Source organism: Ochotona curzoniae, unplaced genomic scaffold (genome assembly GCF_017591425.1).
Source record: "Ochotona curzoniae isolate NIBS_2020 unplaced genomic scaffold, NIBS_Ocur_1.0 contig_430, whole genome shotgun sequence".
In the NCBI taxonomy this organism is placed as follows: Eukaryota; Metazoa; Chordata; class Mammalia; order Lagomorpha; family Ochotonidae; genus Ochotona; species Ochotona curzoniae.
In genome coordinates this window covers 22639445-22659522 of record NW_024466219.1, presented here as the reverse complement: position 1 = coordinate 22659522, position 20078 = coordinate 22639445, and the positions used below count along the sequence as shown (strand labels likewise).

Genomic DNA, 20078 nt, shown 5'->3' with positions numbered 1-20078 from the left:
GGGGTCTCCTTCCCCCAAACAGGAGACCTCCACTGAGTTCCTGGACCTTGACTCAATTCTAGTCATTCCAGACATTTGGGGAGTGAATCAGGGAACAGCAGCCCTCTCTTGTTCTCTCACTCTCTTGCTCCTCCTCTCTCTCTCTACTTCTGTATCTAATATCTATTTTCTACCTCTCAAATTAACGAATTACTTTTTAAAATATCATCTTATTCTCTTACTGATAAAGATATAACCCAATGTACATGGACATTTAACCAATAAAAGAATAGGAATGAGTGGGACCATATACAAGACCTATAACTCAGCCCAGTGGTCAAAAGGAGCCCAGAAGTCCTTCTCATTTCTATACTATTTTCTAAGAGAATGAGCTTTAGGACCAAAAGATCACAAAAAAGTTTAAGATTGTTTTTACCTTCAGTCAAAGGGGTAAGTTTCATTTTCAACAAAACACACAAAACCTCCAAAAACTGATCAAATTTCATAAAAAAAAATTAACAACTTCTAAAAAATTGTAATTATATTTCCTATACCAGCAGTCACTAGTAAACATTGTTATAAATTAAAACATTGGCACTCTTGGTCTTCAATCCAGTAATGAAACCATAAAGAATGAATTCAAAAAAATAGCAGAGGACAAAAAAAAAAATCACATAATTTCAGATGCTGTCAAAGAAAGCTTTTAATCAAGAAAGAGGGGAGGAATCACCAATAGCAGAATTCCATTTTAAAGAAAAAGAAAGGAAAGGAAAGGAGGAAGAGAAGAGGGAGAGCGAAGAGGAGGGTAGAAAGCAGGAGGGAGGCAGGGAGAAAGAGTATGTCTGATACATCCCAACTGAGGAGACAACAGCCATCAACTGTAGAACCTGCGTCTCTCCATTACCAGACACACCTAGAACCTCCATGTGGTCCTTTCCATGCATCTCTTTGAATGTAATCAGAATCTCACTCTAGCACAATGAAGCAATAGGCTCAGTTTTGTCCTTGTCCACAGGCTAAGATAACTGTGCTCAGTACCTGCAGAGCTTTACAAGGACAATTCTAGGTGAAAGTCCCTTCCTTCTCTGTTGATCCATTAATTACAACACTTGCTCTTCAGGAGGATGTGAGATGCAAAAGTCCTAGAGACTTCCAACTGTACATCTTTGCACCTGCCCTCCTCCTCCCTCCCTTTATCTGTGTGTGCTGGTGCGTCTCTCAAATAAAAATAGATAAACTAAATAATTATAAGTGTCAAGATGAAGAAAGAGCATTGCCAGGATGACTCTGGGAAGCTGACTGATGCAGTAATGAACCCTGTGATATCAAACAATCTCAAAAACATCACAAATCTGATAGGGAACATTCCTGCTTAGAGGGAACTTCACAATCTATGCTTTGATTTGGCTCTGTGCTCCATTTCCTTAAAAACATGTTAGGCCAGTTCATATCTGTGTTGCCAATCGAACCATGTTGTGAAGAATTTAGCAGTGCTGTATCAGAGACAGCTGCTGTGTGAGGTTTCCTATACTTCACCATATCCTGTCCCTTAACACAAAGACCTTGTGAGTTAGTGACCTTTTCTGCCATGTCTCTGCAAACAAAAAAACCTTGCAGACCACAGCTTAAAAAGATGGTGTAGTGGGTTAACCAGCTGTCTGCAAACGCACTGCCCCATATGGATACCGGTTCAAGCCTCAGCTGTTCCTCTTCCAATTCAGCTTCATGTTAATGCACATGGGAAAGTAGCACAAGATGGTCCAAGTCACTGGGTCCCTACACACATGTGGTAGATCTAGAGCTCCTAGCTCTTGGTTTAAGCCTGAGCCAGTTGCAGCCATGGTGACCACTTGGAAAGTAAACTAGTGGATCTAAGATATTCATTCTCTCTCACACACACATCTTTTGTAGCTCTGCCTTTTAAATAAGTAATCCAAATAAAGATAAGTATATTTTAGTGCCAAAAAATCTGAAACCCCAAATGTTTTATACCACACATTTTTAAGGAAGCTTCTGGAGCACAACTCCTTCCCATCCACTTTATTTCACTCTGTGCCCCCACCTCCTTTGCCATTCATTCTTTCCTGTAAGAATTCTCCTGTTCGAATGGCCTTCCCTGGCTTACCTCACCTGGCCATGCCTCAGCATGATGAACGTCCAGCCATGCACGCTCTAACATAATATTTTCATTGCCCTTTTGTGGGCTTGAAGTTGTGTTCCAGTTTTCTACAGGTATATGTTTTGGCTTCACATCTACAAACCTGCTAAATCCTCTCCCGCCAACCTTTCTCATAAAGCAGGGAGCACACAGATGATGGAAACCAGGCTTTGCATCACCAAGGATGCAAAATCAGAAGGGAAGGGCCTAGATGCACAACTCATGCTTGTGTCTTTGGGGTGGACAAAAGAGGAGCTCAGGGTGACAAAACATAACAAAATACTGCAATTTTTAAAAAGGCCTCTGAGAACAGAACCAACAGCATTTGGAGTCACCTCAACAGTAGTGCTACGTTGTGATGCTTGCAGTGCCAGCTGCAGCCAGTGGCCTTAGGTTAACGTCCCATGTTTCAGGTTACTCATGTGCCAGGGACAGGGAGAAGTAAAGGAAAATCTTTTCCTTGCAATAAGAGGGAATGCATATGAAAGTGCCTCTGTGAAGATGTAAACTTAGACTGCACATTTCCTAGGTATCTCCTCTGATTAAAAAGTGTTGCATACAATCCTGTACAACTTTAAGAAGACTACACAAGGAAGAATCTGACCAAGGCACCAATTTTCCTCTTTCTGCGGTGTAAGACACTTGCTGTGCCTATGGTTCAATTTCTTCATTTTAAAAATGTGACTTACAATACAGATGATCAGGGGTATGGGGACTAATATAATGTACTTTGGGTGGAAAATGGTACACAAACAAACAATATACAACGAGCAAGGCATATGTAACTATGGGAATGCTAGAGCCAGGACTACCATCACTATTGACACATCTACATTGGTCAGATTTCAATCTAATCCACTCTCCTATTCCAGACTCTTCTATGTCTATTCAATGAGCTTCACAATCAAGTCATATTTTGGCTTAGGCTAAATACACTGCCAGTTAAATGGTATTCTTAAAATACAGTACAAGGCATGTACAGAATAATATCTCTCATTCTCACTTTACTCAGTAGCCATTATTTTAAATAGTATTCCTTCATAACCACAAGCTTTAAATCATGTTTTATTTATATACAACCTATAACATTCATGTATCATTTTTCTAATTTTTAAAAAAAAATAGGCTCAAGTTTATCTTCATATATTCTTCAAGGGTACATTTTTTTCAGACTAATTTCACAGGTTATATTAAAAATGTAGAGGTCCGCAACTAGCACTGAGCACTAATCAACTTCTTTGTGATGCCAGCATTCCAAATCCAAACATTGAGTCAAGGCCCATCTCTCTGCTAAGGTACACAGGATGCAGGAGACAACAGCTCGAGTTCTTGGACCCCTGTCCCCCGTGTGGATGCCCTGAGTGGAGCGCCTTGTCCTCCTGGCTGTCCCACTCCTGCTTTTTGTGGCCCTTTGATGAGTCAACTAATAGAAGCAAGATAGGGATTTCTCTTCTTCAGTCCTTCTTTTTCTCCCACCTTTCCAATATATAGAAGTAATTTTTTAAACTTCAAGCAGTATTAGAAAATAGTACATGAAGTTCCTCAACTGTCACCTGATGTACTTATACAAAAGTATATCCCTTTGATTCCTCTTCTTGTGAAAGTCAAGGTAGCCTGAATACATGGGCAGGGAAGTGGGGTAAGGATCAGAAGTCAGCGCATGGAGAAGTCCTGAAAAACCTGGACATTGACAATGCTTTCTTTAAGATTTCTGCATCCCTTTTTGGCAGTCAGATTTTCATTTGGCACTCCCAGTTCTGGCATTTAAGTTGCACCTTGTTAATATGGTATCATAATCTAAACAACCAGGTTAATATTCCAAAAACATTCCACATTATGCTACTTAAAAGTGCATTAATCCAGAGATTAAGCAAAAGGATAGCAAATAGTTATGAGAGATTTAGACCACTTGCAGGCATTTTTTTTCAGTGTGTATAAAATCTATACTTCCAAAAACTTGGTGAGGAAAGGAATCCTTTTTGGATACTTTCTGAACATCATGTCATCATGTTCATAAATAAAAATGAAGCCAAATATCTAATATATGAGGGAAATGGAAAATATAACCTTATCTTGGTCCCCAAAGCATTGAAGTCCATGCATAGTTTTTTTCATAACACATACTTTCCATTTGGAAGCCCATCATCTATGCGTATTTATACAACCTGGAACGACAGCCACCAAACCATTGCCTGTGTAATCATACACTATCACTCACTACCACTTATAGTCAGCTGTGGCTCAGCCCCTTATATACAGAGTCACCCAATTTACCACTGGATCATGATCTAAAATTCAAATAAACTGCCTCTACTCACACATCTTCAGTAGTTCCCATGCTTAGACAGGTACAAAGGAGAATTAAAGGAATGACATAGGGTGATGCAGTTCATTAAAATAAAAAAAATGTCCATGAAATCTTTGATTGTAAATCATTTTTTCAAATACATTTTGCATTCTATTTCTTAGTATCTTCCACATGCGAAAAACACTCCTAAGATCACACTTGAATCTCTGTTCACGCCCCAGGAAATTTCATCCAGGGCAATGAAATTATGTATTATGTATTATAGATAATACATTTTCTGTTTCATGATGACTTTCCTAACCCTCAACACTCCCCCAAACTCCAACTCCTATTTGCAGCTTGTTATATAACATCATCACTTGGATACCTTTTTCTTTGTAAAGAGAGATCTGTTTATTTATTTATTAGAAGGCAGAGTTACAGACAGAGGAAGTGAGAGAGGGAGAGACAGAGGTAGAGAGAAGTAGAGAGAATCGTTCATCCACTGGTTTCCTCCCTAATGGCCACAGTAGCCAGAGCTGTGCTAGTCCAATACCAACTGCCAGGAGGTTCCTCTGGGTATCCTATGTGGGTACAGAGACAAAAGCAATTAAGGCATTGTCCAGTGCCTTCCCAAGTACAGTAATATACAGCTGCATCATAAGTGGAACTGCTAGGACTCAAACTGCCACCCATACAGGATACAAGCAACACAGTGGCTTTATCTGCTATACCACAGCAACAGCCCCTCACTTGAATGTCTTAATATGCATCTCAGATTTAACATGGCTAGAATCAGCCTGAGGTGTTTTGGTGGAGGACCTGCCCAGCACTGTCCCCTGATAAAGCCATGCCATCAGTCATGATAATCTCAACAGCATTGCTCAAAGGACACCAACCTGAGAAGTTTCAGAGGAAAGGGGAGTGGTATCATTTTCAGCACTTCATGTTGATAACTACACAGTGGGTGAGGGATAATTGACAGCTCTTCTTGGTGAGACTCCCAGAAAATTCCACCACTGGGGCTGATTACACTGGAAAATATGCCTGCGTGACCAGCAAAGTAAAAGAACAATGGTGAGCAGTCCCTTCTGGGTTCCCAGGTCCCAAAGTGTTCCAAACATCATCCGTGGTTCTTAATCTAAAAGAGAAGCTTTCTTAATCTAAAAGAGAAGAAAACAACAGGAGCTGGCAGGTGGCCTCTCCAGACCCCTCAAATCCATTCAGTCTTCACTGTGATGTAAACTTGGCCTGGGTACATGTCTGGGAAGTGATATGGTGCATCATTTCCCCGCAATATACTGTGGATCTGTAAGTACTATTTGAAATCCAGTTAATCTTCCTAAATAACTGAAACCTACCTGATATTATTAATAAAATATCTAAAACTCATTTCCCAACCAGCTCTAGCTACACTGTTCTCCATCTCTGAAAAAAAGGAAACCTATTCTTTTAGCCACTTAGAACAAAACTCGGGGTATTAACCTTGACTCCCCTTCTTTGTACTGCACATCTGGTCCAACTGGAAGTCCACTGACTCTCCTTTTCAAATTACATCCAGAATCCAACCACATTTCACAAGCCACTGTGCCCCCACCTTAGTTGAAACCCCCTCATCTCTCATGGCAATTATTACAACAGTCTCCTAACGGTGCCTCTGTTTCTGCCTTCAGCTGCATGCAGGCTACTTCTCAACACAGCAGACACACTGATCCTTTTGAAATGTAAGCCAAAGCAGGATATTTATCTACACCAAAAAGCCAGAGTCCTTATTAGAATTTGCAACACACTACATGACCTGGACCCATTACCTGCCTGAAACATCTCCTATCATCTCTTCCATAGTCAGAACGTCTCATCTCACCAAGGGCTTTTGAATGAGCTGAGTTCTCTACCAAGGTGTTTTCCCTACAGTCAGATGCTTGTCCCTTGTCTCTTTTCTTGCAAGCCACCCTGTAATGAAACTTCAAGGTGAAAGCCACCTTATGTTCCCAAGGAACATGATCTAAAATTAACCACCAACATGACTCTTATGTTCTTATCCCTTAACTACTTTATTTTTTGAAGCTTATCACCATCCAACTACTCACCCCAGTAATTAATTATTCCCCAAGTGCAGTGTAAGTTCAACAAAGACAAGAATTTTTATGTCCTATGCTCCACTGTTTCAGATCTTAGCCCAACTTACAGTAAACATTTTCAAATGAATGAATGATTATAACATTACGTAGGGCAATATGCATATGATTTTATATACTGTGTATCTTACATCTAGTTTTAGTGGCATAGTAGCAAGGCCTGTCATTCACTTGTATTGCAGGACTATGTTACCCATGACACACACCCAAAAGCCCAACCAGGTACACACACCTAGCAGAAGAGAACAGGACTAGGACACAACCCACTTCCCTGGTGTGGAATTATAGGCCCCAGTCCACTTGCCACACATGTCCCTGCCCCTCTCACACAAACAATCCTATTACCTGACCACACCAGGTCTACCCTGCTGGCACTGTCCAGTGAATGTCTTCATCCCCCCAGACCACTCTTGGGTATCCTTGAGACCCAGTTTCCTTTTAACATTTTATTTTGGGTCTTCCCCACTTGTCATTAAGTTCTTGATTTCCTCATCATCATCTCTCCAATTCAAACAATTGCCAGACTACTCATGAGTTATTTGGCTGTTTCTATCATTATAGCAGTATCCTCTGCTTGACTATGTAGGAGGGGGTGCCATGAGAGCAGCCATTATTTGCTTCAAAACTAGCACAGAGGTCAAACACATTGGAAGGTCTCAACAAATGGCTCTGATTCAACCAAAACAAGAAGGGGGCATGCAGAAAGAAAATAATCCTCTCAGCAGAATAATGACAAGGATCTGGACCTTGGGCCACCAGATGCCCTTCACAAACAGGTGTTCACTTCTTCGCCTAAGAGCAGAGTATCACCTTGCCTGCTCACAGGGGATTCAGCTTAAATTAACAATCAAAAGCCAACTCCCAGGCTGGGTATGACAGCGCAGTGGGTTAAGCTATGGTCCTTCAATGCCAACATCACATATCAAAGCACTGCTTCAAGTTCCAGCTACTCTTCTTTGGATTCAGCTTCCCGCTAATGTATCTGGAAAAGCAAAGATGATTCAAGTAGCTGAGTCCCCACCACCCACATGGGGAGACCTCGATGGTGTTCCCAGCTCCCGGCCGTGACCATACCCAGCTCTGGCTATTGTGGTCATTTCAGGAATGAACCAGAAGATCAAAGACAGATCCCTCCCTTTTGTCTTCCTTTCAAATAAGTAAATCTTTAAAAATATTTTAGAGTCCAAACTCTTATAGGGTATTTTTATAATTAATGCATAGCTCACACATTTAGCTCTGTTTTAACCCCAGAATTAACCAACACCTAAATATCTAAATTAAACACCAGGTACATATAACATAGCCATGCTGTCCTGGGTTACCACTTCATGGATTAGCAGTTTATGAATTACCATTCCAAACAGGAAAGCAGTGATTCCACCCAAGAAAAAGATTCAAATCCATATCACAAACTCAGTCTTGGAAAAAGAATATTCTAGACACCCCAGTGTACAGACAACATAATATTCGTTATGTTCTCACACATGGGAACTTTACATCCAATGTATCTTTACATTTTTCTCAGCGTCAGAAAATTCAAGAACCAAGAACACAAGTTCTGTTCACCTCCTTTCAATAACAGATCACTCACTGCTCACTCCGAGCAATGTAGGCTTCCTCTGCTTTAGTTTCCACGTGCATAACTGCAGCCAGCAATGCACACAACTCATAGGACTAAGAGAATTCAATTAAATGATACGTATAAAGGGTTAAAATGATGCTTTGCACAGGGTAAGTGTTCACCGAACTGGTATTTATGACTCTCAAAATGTAAAAAGGTTTCCCTATATTTTTATTCTTCTGATGTCACATTAATTTACATTTACTGGGAGTTGGAAATCACACTGCTCAAGATTTCAGCTGAGTAGGTATCTCTGTCTTGATATTCCTGTCCTTTCCCAGTCCGGTCTTGAAGCACTAGTATCAAAAGCAGCCCTGAAAGCATGATGTATTCACAACCCCACACAGGCTTTGTAACAGAAACAGCCATCACCCTCCCGCTCCTCTCTCTCTCACCTCAGCTGCCCTACCCCACGCAACCACCAGAACATGGAATCAAGTTATTGTAGTTCATCTACAGCTGTAATTAACAACCTGAGACCTGGAGCAGATTATAGATGAACTGCCCGTGGTTGGCCTGCTCTCTGATTATCCACTCCCTCCTTCCCGGTTTTCCAAACACAGAGGCCAGAATTCCTCTTCCATCAGCTGTGTGCTGAAGTGCTTGCCACTTTGACTATGTCTGCCTTTAGCACAGAAAGAAGGTAAGGCCTGAATGAGCAGGGGTTCCATGGACAATGCCAACCAAGACTCCTGATCCTTGCACTTTCACATCTGAACAACACTCCTTAAGGGAAGTCACTGGGCTTACCCTATCTGCATTTCCTAATACAAATGTTGGAATGTTACTGCCTTGCACATCTATACACAAGGTTTTACACGGCAATTGAATGTCAAGAGAGGAGTGGAGAAAACATTTAGAAATGTGTAAGAATCATATAAATGAAATGCATGCACCACTAATAAATGATGCCCGGTTCATTTTCCTTTCCTTCTGACACACTTTTTAATCCCTGAAGCCATGATGCTGAAAAGATTACTTTTGGGGGCCCTGGTCTTAAGGCACAACAGGCTAAACCACCGCCTGAAATGTTAACATCCCATATGATCACTGCTTCAAATTCCAGCTGTCCTACTCCTGATATAGGTTCCTGCTAACGCACTTGGGGAAGCAGCATAATATGGTCCAAGTGGTAGGGACCATGCACCCATGTGGGAGACCTGGAAGCAGCTCCAGGCCCAACCCCAGTTATTGCGGCCTTTGGAGGGTGAACCATTCGATTTAAGACCTCTATCTCTTCCTCTGTCTCTCTGCCTTTAAAATAAACTTTAAAAAATACTGGCTTGAAAGAAATTGCATTCAAGAACAAAATAATTTGTTAAAATCATGGGATTGCAAAGGTGATTGACAGGACAATAGACGATGACAAATTTTCAGTGTGGAAAATGCTGAGCATGAACATGTTTTAAAATGCAAAAATACCCAACACACAGCAAACATTAACAAATCTAACATGAAATGTCCAAGCATAAGAGAAAGAAAATAGTTCTAATGGTTGTACCCATTTTAAAAACAACATAGAGGAAAAATTAGGGAAAAAAAGTATTCACCAGTAGAGTGCCCCCAGCTGCTATGACCTTGAAGTTATTTTCAGATTTCTGAGTAAATATGAATAGTACTGAAGAGTGAGATCATTTTCAAACCCATACAAGTTTCCTCCTGCACTGTGCTAAAATTTCAGTCATTCATTTTTGCCCTGCTCTAGACCACCACCACCTCACTCTAGGGGCTGAAAGTGAAGCTACCTGAATTAAGCGCTACTCCCACCACAGGGACAAGGAAGGCAAAATAACATCAAGCAATCAACCTTCGCCTTTTTGGGGTCCTCAGTAAGACACGTGAATTCCCTCAATATATCAACCCTATTGACAGGCAGTCTTTCCTCAATCCAAAGGGATGGTGTTTAAGTCAGAGAGTAAAATGTCGTTTGTTCAAGATGACATGTGGTAAAGCACTCAATGAACTAAAAATTCATCCTAACAGATTCCAAAATTTGAACATTGGCCACTACTCTGGGCAGCCTCCCTCCACCCAGTAAACCATGAGCTCTTCTAAAACCCAAAAGAAGTGAGCATTTTTGTGGAACTCCAGGGGATCACATGGAACAAAGAGTGAAGTTCAAGTGATCTTACATGTGATCAAGGGAAGTGGAAGCTGGGACAAGTAGCTTCAGTGCCATCACTGAATTTGCCACCATCTTTTAAAAGTACAAAGTTCAGTATACCATATAATCATGTGAAGAGAATTTTGAAAAATTTAAGCCCAACAGGTGACATTCAGAAATGTCTAAATAAGAATCAGAGAATACCAACTTCAGGAGTTTTAACACAACTTCAGTAAGGACTTGCAAGGCCATGCTATAAAGACAGAGGGTTAGGAAAGGCAGTGGCAGCATTTGAAGACCCAGGGCAAAGGGTGATGACACTAAAGGTCCTAGATTAAGAAACTGAATTAAGCCAACTGCTATGCCAATTCATTCACATGAAGTAAATCCAAACATAAAATGAGGAAGAACACGCTCAGGTGATGAGCCACAGTCCAATTCTCATTAAACCAGGTAATCCAAGTGGGATTTATGGGGAAATAAATGTGTGTTAAATCTGTTCCCCAAACCAGTCAAGTCTCCCCTCATAAAGTAAATTCTTTCTTTTTTATCAAATTGCATGGTTTGGCTAATGAATTATTTTTATGTATACCTATAATAACAATAGCAAACAACAGTAAAAAAAAATCTTAGGACCTCAAGAGTCTAACAGAAACTTAAGCACTTGGAAACTAAGTTTTAAAATGTTTCTTCATAGGATTTGTTCTGGTAGTATAAACAAAAAATAAATTAGTCTTTGTCTAAAAATATCTACTTTTCTGTACAACAGTATGTTTAGTGTTATAGTTTTCTTCAGGATTTAGAGGGTAATAATTGCTTCTTCCTCCACAAATCAAAGATGTAATTATCAGCATTTCACCTACACTCGATGTAAAAAGTGAGCTACAACTTTTTAACTGTGAGAGGTACCCAAATTCGTCTTTTCTCTCTTATGATGGGCATGGCCAAGATTTCTGTCTTGGAATTTACCTTCCATTGGCCTCTTGGTCTGCAATTATCTGTCAACCATGAGAACCTCTGGAACAATCACACCATGTCCAGAATGTCCGCTGCCAGTTTTATGACAGGCAACATGGAAGAAAGCAAGAAAACACCATAAAGAAATACATAGAACAGGCAAAGAAGAGAATGAGAGGGAGCAATGGGAGAAGCAAGGGGAAAGGAAAAGAAAATCGAGAAAAGGCATAAAGCAATGGGTTGCTGCTAAGCAGCAGAGGTGAACCAGGGTTGTACCTGGCACTTCCAAACTGCACTGGGCTCTGGGCCGTTCCTTCCTATTCTCACGGTCTCCGTGTCCCCTTTGAGGAAATGGTGTACCATATCCCTTGCCATTACCTGGATGAGTTCGTCCAGCTCAGTCGAGTTGACACAGGCGTGTTGGGATATGAATGTCTGCTTCTGGATCACAATGGTGGTCCTCTGTGAAATCTCATGAGGCTGCTCCAAGGCTTTGAACACAGTGGCTCCGATGATCAGATAGAGCACGACCACCAGGAAAATCGTGGAGACCGTCTTCCATTTCATAACATTAATGGCCGTGTCACTCTCCACCCGGGACGCAAGCACTGTGGGTTTCGTAGAAAATGAGAGCCTTGGTTTGGAGTTCTGAGCAGCAGATTTAGGATCCAGCAAGTCAGGTGCCGCCACTGGCAACAACAGAGAAAGAAGGTTAGATCCGAGAGGATGAGACAGGGGAACTGGCGGTCCTGCTTCTACAGGGGCTCTGCAGAGACTGCCTGGGCTCCACTTGCTGTCTTGGTGGAAGCTCCAGGACCTAACCACAGAGTTCTCACTGGACCTCAGCAGGATCATATATACACAGAGGCTCATGGGAAAGGGGCCTGACCTTTGCACTCTGCTGCCCCGGAACCGCAGGTGAAAAGGAAAAACACTGGAGGCAGACTCAAACAAAAAAAAAATCAAAAAGAAAGAAAAGAAACACTAAACAGAACTGTCTGTGGGCTACCTTTCTAAACTAGTATCTCTCCACTAGCCTGTCAACGAAGACACACTGAACTCCGAAGAGTTGACGCTTCTTAGCCACAGTAGGAGTATTCACAAAGGCTCCTGGTCTTTCCTAGTCTCAGAAATTTACATTATATGCAAATTGATGCAAAGAATACTCTCTAGTTTTGTTTTTAAATGCATTGTAATACAATAATTACAAGAAAATTTCTGTTTCAAACATTGTTATTCAAAAGAAATCATGCATAATCTTGTAGCAAAACATGACACAAATAAACCACTCAACAGTCCAATCATTTTTTGTGTTCACCTTCCAAAGCAGGCTCATAATGAAGTAGTCCCATCATTTTGTGATTCCATCTCTGACATGTTTAAAAAATATATCTTCAAAGGGGTCATGGAAATGTACATTATGGATTCCAAAATAATTTTTTGGCACCAAAACAAATTTCTTAATGTCATTTCCCATAAACGTCTGGAAATATGCTTATAGAAAGTGCTGATAGCCATGGTGGCAAAAATCCTAGGTAAGTTAACTCCTTTTATTTCAACAGTGAACAATATCAAGAAAAAAGTACATGAAGACTTTGGCTCCCAACTAGGACACTAACGTACTCTGAACACAGCTAATGGTTCCACTCGAGCGGATGTCAATGTTTTCTTACAAGTTCCTACACTCACTGATGCTTATCCCAGCTGTTCAAAAATATCAATAATTGAATTCTTTTCAAAAATACGAGAGATCTTGCATGTCTACTTCCTACACAGCAGAATCAGTCATCTGCTACAGTACATCGGATTAGAAAGGTAACACTGAGTTAAAAGGATTACTAGAATGGCTAAGAGTCAGGAGGTTTAAAAAAAATTCAAACACAATAATCAGTTTAAAGTTCACCAATCTTGGAGACATATGAGAAAGTCGCCACTATGTAGATGACAGATTTTAATAAAATGGTAACATAATCAAACCTACATTTTCAGATCGATATGGAAGACATCCCCATAGAATTCCAACCAACCACCATCGTGGCACCTGAAATTACCTAAGCATCAAAGGCCATCAGAGGATGCCAATTTTCACGTGCCTCACCCCCCTGCTCTCTTGTCGAACACTGGGTGTTAAATGCAAGTTCTCATGGCTTCAGTTCATAAAATATATCTTCACATATCCATCAGAAAGAAGCTTTGCCAACAAAGCTATTTAAAGCATTAGGCCGAGGTAGTGTGAAATGATGGCAGGGGAGATGGGTCCCCAACAGCCAAGCTCTGAATGGCTCCGCCTGTGATGAGATGACACCAGAGCTGCACTGAGGACAAGCCGTCCAAACAGAGATGCCGCCTACACACGGCTCATTGCAGCCTCCCGCAAGGTTCAACCTATTACATACAGACGCACACGCGTTTCCCTTTCCACCTGTTCCGAGTAGAGCCACCATCTAGCAGACACCTTTAAAACACGAATGAAGAGCACTCCAAATGAGCACGGAGCATGTGTTGAAAATGTTTTAATTAACCACACACACTCTTTTCGAATAGAAGTGCTGATAATTGCTAAAAGTCACTGTCACACTGTAAGCTTGCCATCCCCTTCCCCAAGCTGCTGAGTCCAAGTGAAAAATAAGTCATAACCTAAAATATAGTCATTTTCTGGAAGAAAAATAACAGAAAACCACACAGGAGTTCCACATCGTCTCTTCACAGGAAGCCCTCCAAGCCTCTCACCAGCTCCTATTTCGGATTTTCCATATCAGTGCCTTCCACCGTGCAGAATTGGAAATCATCACCAGTGAATATCTAGATGCTACCATTCTCCTCCCCTTCCCCAAATTCCACTCAGATCTTGCCATCCTATACTTTAAAAAGGACAGATTTTCCTTTAAAAAGGTTGTATGTGCACGCACCCGTTAAAAGCTAAACCCTATCCCTAGGGAGCTTAATTTCTTAAAGCTGTATTTTCTAATTAGCAGATATATTTACACAATGCACATTTGGCAGGCAGCATGGGCAGAAGCCGGAGAAACACCAGGAAAACAAAAATATTTGTTCACGCAGCCTTTTTTCCCCCTCACACGCGGCGTAGCCTCAGGGTCTCTACTCCTACCCTGTGATGGGTAACCAGGGAATTAAGCAGACCCTTTAGCTCCATCGCTGCCCCCTCACCTCCGGGGGAACAGCACCGTCTCCTCCTAATGCCGGGCTCCCGTCCTCACCTAGACTGGGCTTCCCTCCAGCCGCCACTGCCCACCGAATTGCCAGAAAAACAAGCTTTTTTCAGCACCACTGCGTGTCCCACCAGGCAATGGGCAACAAGTGTGACGGGGTCACCGCGCAACCAGAGCATCTGCTGCTCCCGAGCGCTGACCCCCTGCCTCCATCGGAAAGCCCCCAAGGTGCTCCAAACCCAGACCCGAGGGAGATGCCACAGCCCCGCAGCGAAGGGCAGAAGCGGCCCGGGGGCTGCTGAGTCGTCTCCAAATCCACACCATGACCCGACGCTTTGGACGGGAAACAGAGATGTTTGGAAACGCCTGGCTGCCGCAAACCGGGCATCTGCAGCCCGGGGCGGGACAGGCAGAGGCAGGAGAGCGCGGCCCGGCGGATAGGGGGTCCTAGGGGGGTCTCACCTCCTGCTCTACAGTCGGGTCTCTCCCGCGAGGCGCTGGGAAGCATGAGGCATGCAGCATTCGAAATGGGTTTATTATTTTTTTTCCAAAAAAAAAAAAAAAAAAAGGACTTGAAGCTTTTCTTTTTCTTTTCTTTCTTTTTTCTTTTTCTTTCTTTTTCTTTCTTTTTCTTTTTTTACAAACACGCCATTGTACTCACTTCTTATTCAGAGACGGGCTGCGCGCTCCGAGCTGCACGGGCAAGCATTTTCCCCGGCTTTGTTTTACAAGGTGGGGAGAGCGGGGCTGGACGCGGGCGGGGGTGGGGGGGAGCGTGAGAAGAAACGAAATCGCGGGAAGGAGGGGACACCGGCAGGCTGGGCAGAGGGCGAGGCCGAGGCCAAGTTGGGCTCGGGCGCCACCGCCCCCACGCGCGCCCTGCTGCCGGGCCCGGGTCACCCGGAGAGCGCGGGCGAGCCGGTTCCCGCGCCGGCCCGCAGCAGCAGCCGCCGCCGCCGCGCGATCGACCCCGGGCTTGGCGCTAGCCTGGCCCCGGCGCGGCGAGGCGCGGGGGCGGTCGGTGCAGCCCGAGCAGCCGTGCGCCCCGGCGTCTTTGTGCCCCCGCCTGCTCAGCCCCTCTTCGCATGTCTTTGTGCGTCTCCCCCGGCTGAGCCCTCCTTGCCCCGCGGGGAGGGGGGTGTGGCACGAGCTGGGCGCCCGTAGCAGCAGCAGCTGCCTGCCCGGCCCTCCGCTCTCGCCCCTCGCCCGCTCCTCGCCCTCCTTGTGCACCTCCCTCTCCCTCGCCGACGCCGCCTCCTCCCCCACGCCCCACGACCTCACCGCCTGGGCTCACCTCCCCGCAGGCTTCCTGGCCCGACCCTAGCCCGCCGCGCCCCTGCTGGTGCTGCCTTCCAGGACGCCCCTAAACCCGCCAGATGCTTGGGGGCTCAGTTCCTGAGATCACCTGCCGCCTCCTCCTGGCCCCTTCCACCGACCCAGCCTCACCGCCCCCCGCCCCCTCCCACCCCACTTCCTCAGTATCTGGCACCCAAACACACAACCTGTCTCCTTCCTTCAGCGGGTGTGGGAGCCAAGCTCTAGCTCCTCTTCATCCTCATGGCCAGAGTCCCCTGGAGTGGGGGCAGTAGGAAGACCCTGGCTTCCTCCCATCTACACCTAGGGAATGGTTAACTAGTCACCAGCACCCAACTTGATTAGTGGTCAGGAGCTCGGATCTGGACAAGATCCCACACTTAGAGTCGGGGTGAAGATGTTTAGGGGTGCAGAGGGAATGGGTTGGGGGAGGCGGGCCCATTAAATTCTTTCGGGGGGCAATGCCCTTTTGATGGGAGATGGAAATTGCTAAATATTATAGGTAAGTGACCACAGACCTTAGCTGAATTTAACGCTCTCAGGCCCCTCACCCCAAATCCAGATCCCAGTGAGCAGGTACAGGCTCCACCTAGGCTTGGGGACTGCACCTTGGGGCAATCACTAGGATACTGGAACGGAACCCCGCCCAGGAGCTGTTGAAAGAGGCATGGGATGCTGCCGCTGTGGAAACGGAGGGGATCCTCCCGCGAGGCAGGACTCAGCGGAACTTGGAGCCATCTGCAAAGTTTCTTTTCTTTGCCCTTCTCAGCAGGCATTCCTGGTTGACCTCTACCCTCCCGCCCCCACCCCAAACCCTGGAATTGAACTTCCACAGCTGCTCCACCAGGCAGCAAGAGGGAGAACTTCCGAGGGGGAAGCTGTAGTCATGATCGCCCAGATAACTTTATGTAGCTTTTTACGTCCCTGGCCATGGGTGCTTAAAGATGCCAAGTTATCTTGGAATCTACAACAGAAGCAACACCCCCTTCTCCATATATTTAAATATAGAATTTTCCCTGCCTGCGAAAATTTCAACACAACGTTGCTTGACTTCTGCGCTCAGTGGTAATCTAATCAGGCGGCCTTTCTAGAACGTGAATCTGATCCTCTGGCTCCCAGCCATCCTACCCTTCCAAAGTCCTCATTCACTTGTGAGTAGGACATGCTTCATGACCCAGCTTCTCTTTGTCATCCCACGCCTTGCCTCACACAACTTTAACATGACCGACAAACTGTGCCAGTAGAGTTTTTGGAAAAGCAGGACCAATAAGTACACACACATATGTATGTATATAGAAAAGTTGTATTCTGAGGAATTGGCTCACCCAATCCCGGGGGCTGGCAGATGGGTCTGAGATCTGGAGGGGAGATCTGGCAGGCTGGAAACTCGGGCAGGAGGGGGTGTTCCAGTCAGCAGGCAGAATTTCTTTTCCAGGAAGCCTCAGTTTTTGTCTTAAGTGGTTAGATGAGGCCCACCCACGTTATCTAGAGTGATCTCTTTTCCTTACAGCCGACTGATTCTATGGGCAGCTGTTGTGGTTCAGGAAGTTAAGACACTGCTTGTGACCCCCCTCCGCTCATAGAGGAGTGCCCGCTGGAACCCCGGCTACTCCCATTTCTAATTCAGGTTCCTGCTAGTGCACCATGGAAACAGCAGATGATGGGACAAATCCTGGGGCCCCTGCCACCGGAGGGGAGACCCAGACTGGGTTCCAGACTTACGTTTTCAGCCTGTTCCAGCCCCAACTCTTGTGGGCATTGGGGGACGAGTCAGCAGATAGATGAAGGTACTTCTAGATATCTCTTCCTCTTTCTCCCCCCTATACAGCCCCCTTACATAAATCTTTTTTTTAAAAGTTAGTATAGTGTAGATATTAGCCACATCTGCATAATACACCTACAGCAAAGCTTAAGAGTCTAGATTAGTGTTAGATTAAATAACTAATTTCCCACTAACTGATCAAGTGTTTTACCATTTACTTCCAAGATCAATTTGTATTTCTCCTATATTGGCATCTGACCCATTATAGCATGGTTTTTTTTTTAAACCAGATTGTAAGTTCAGTAAGGTCATAAACCATGCCTCTGTATTCCACCATGTCAGCAATAACTAGCAGCAAGTACCAAATAAGTGCTTGATAAACATCTGAACAAGAAAGTGTGATTGCTAGAAAATAACTGACATCATTCGCTTGGTTTCCCTCCAAGTCGTTTTAATGAGCAGATCCCACAGAAGGAGCAAAACCCGGTGAACTCACTATGTGCAGAATCACTTTGCACCTAATACAAGCATTCTGTTCTCCAAATAAAACATTCATACTTTGGGTTATTTTGGGGGGGGTGGTGGGTGTGTGTGTGTGTGTGTGTGTGTGTGTGTGTGTGTGTGTGTGTGTGTGTGTGTGTGTGTGTGTGTGTGTGTGTGTGTGTGTGTGTGTGTTTACACCTGGGTCCAATTTCAAACTGGCTACAGGGGAGGATTAACTCACAGTCCAGATCACCTGTGTGCATTTATCTGGCTGCAGAGTGCCTGCTTGTCCACGGAGGCAAGGCACTCAGGGATCACAACCTTTCCCAAAGCCGGATTGTCATTTTCCTTCCTTTTCCCTACAAATCTACTGGTAGAAATTGTTCTCCATTAACAATCATTTATGTGTAGGGCGCTAAGAGCAGGTGTAGAGGGGGAGGAGGTACTACACAGAGAAGTTAAAACTAATTGTTTTAAAAAGGACTCCAAACTGATTTAGTACAAACCACTCCAGTTCCAGCCTCACAAACAATTTGGAAGAACCAAGGAAACAAGCAGTCCCAACACTGGATCTGCCCTACCCCATGCTCTCCAGCCCTGTCCTGCAATACTTGTACTCCTTCAAGAGCCTCTTTGAGTCAGATACACATAAACAGTATTGAAAAGAACAGACAGAAAGGAAGTAGACTGGTTTGAGTATCATCAAAGAGAAACAAGATACAGAATCACATATCCTGCTTAAGTTTACACTCACCTTATCCAATGTGCACAAATCCCATCAGATGTGTAACAGAAATGTGCAACTGTATTTTCCTGGGGAGGAAAATATGAAATTTATCATAAAAATATTTAGAGCCTCCTCCTGCCCCCTACTCTACACTTCTCTCATTCTGTTGTTTTCAGATCTGTTGTTCTCAAACTAGCCACATGGAATCTAAAGTACCTCATCTTCATGTTTGTTTTACTTTCTGGCCTTGGCCTAACCAGTGCCATACTGAAGAAAAGAATATTTTTAAAATATGTTTTCCCATAATTTTAAGCAGATCTGAAATTCTGGAGTCAGGAACTATCCTGGGCACCCTACCTCCAGTATCTCTGACCCACGTGAACTTAGGAAAATCACTCCATCCTTCTGGCATCAGTCTCCCGTTCTAAAAACCATGACTATGGAATTCACAGGAAACTGCTGTAAAAATCAAGTCCAACAGCATGTGTGTGTTCCATATTAGAGCTTCCCCAAAGGATTTTATCTCACCCTGTGAACCGTGGGGTTCCTCCCTAAGAAACAAACCAACAGATTTCAATCCTGTAAGGAATTCTATCATTTATGTAATCTGCTAGGTAACGTACCCCATGAGTATAAGGTGAGGAAGACTAAATTGCATTCGTAAAGATTTACTGAGTGCCTGCTCAATATTAAATAGATGTGTGACTGTAGTTCAGATCACTGTTGAAAGTGTCTTACAGTCTAAAGAGGACAGTTATTACACACATAAAAAGTCAAAATTTTACACAAAAATGTTACTGACTACCATGAGAATAGCTCACCTTGAAAGCTTCGGAAGGTCTGTCTAAAGAAGTCACACTGATTTGGGGCCCTGAGTGTAGGAAAGGTCAAAGCAAAGAATGAAGAAAGAAGAGTGCTTGGGGGAAGACAGCGGAAGGAAGAAACCTGAAGAATTTGGGGCACCCAGAAAGGGACGATCATTGGTAGACAATGGTCAGGCTGAACAGGCAGCATAACTAGGCCTTATGGCACCTGGATTTTAACTAATTTGACTCTATTGCATTCCTAACACAAAATAAATCTCATCAGATACATTAATTTTACTAAATTGGAACCAGAATATATAAAATATACAAGTTGAGACATTATTGCTGCAGCCTGGATGAGATTCCAGGTGACAGATGGGAATGGAAGACAGAATACAGGGGTGGCCATCAACCGGCTTCTGTGATCCACCGGATGTGGAGAGTGAGTGGTGACAGAGTGCTTGGACCTCCTTGCAGAGTTCTGCAAGAGACAGCAGTACTGGCTGCAATGAATCTGAGATCCTTCCACAGGCATCTAACTTCCATTCTAAGAGCTGCTGCATTTTTTGTGG

The 20078-nt window shown here is 43.9% G+C and overlaps 1 protein-coding gene across 3 annotated transcripts in view; it reads right to left on the bottom strand.

Moving 5' to 3' along the window:
• Nucleotides 1–20078, bottom strand: part of KCNK2 (potassium two pore domain channel subfamily K member 2) — a 184751-nt gene that overhangs the window by 108514 nt on the left and 56159 nt on the right. The window contains exons 1-2 of one of the 3 annotated variants that reach the window (XM_040985310.1): nucleotides 15076–15185; nucleotides 11623–11933 (exon numbers count right to left, since the gene is read on the bottom strand). In XM_040985310.1, coding sequence (XP_040841244.1) covers nucleotides 11623–11933; nucleotide 15076 — 312 coding nt within the window. In that variant the 5' untranslated portion in view covers nucleotides 15077–15185. Of the gene's footprint in view, nucleotides 1–11622; nucleotides 11934–14876; nucleotides 14992–15075; nucleotides 15186–20078 lie in introns of those variants that run through there. The other 2 variants (XM_040985308.1, XM_040985309.1) reach the window with 2 other exon arrangements.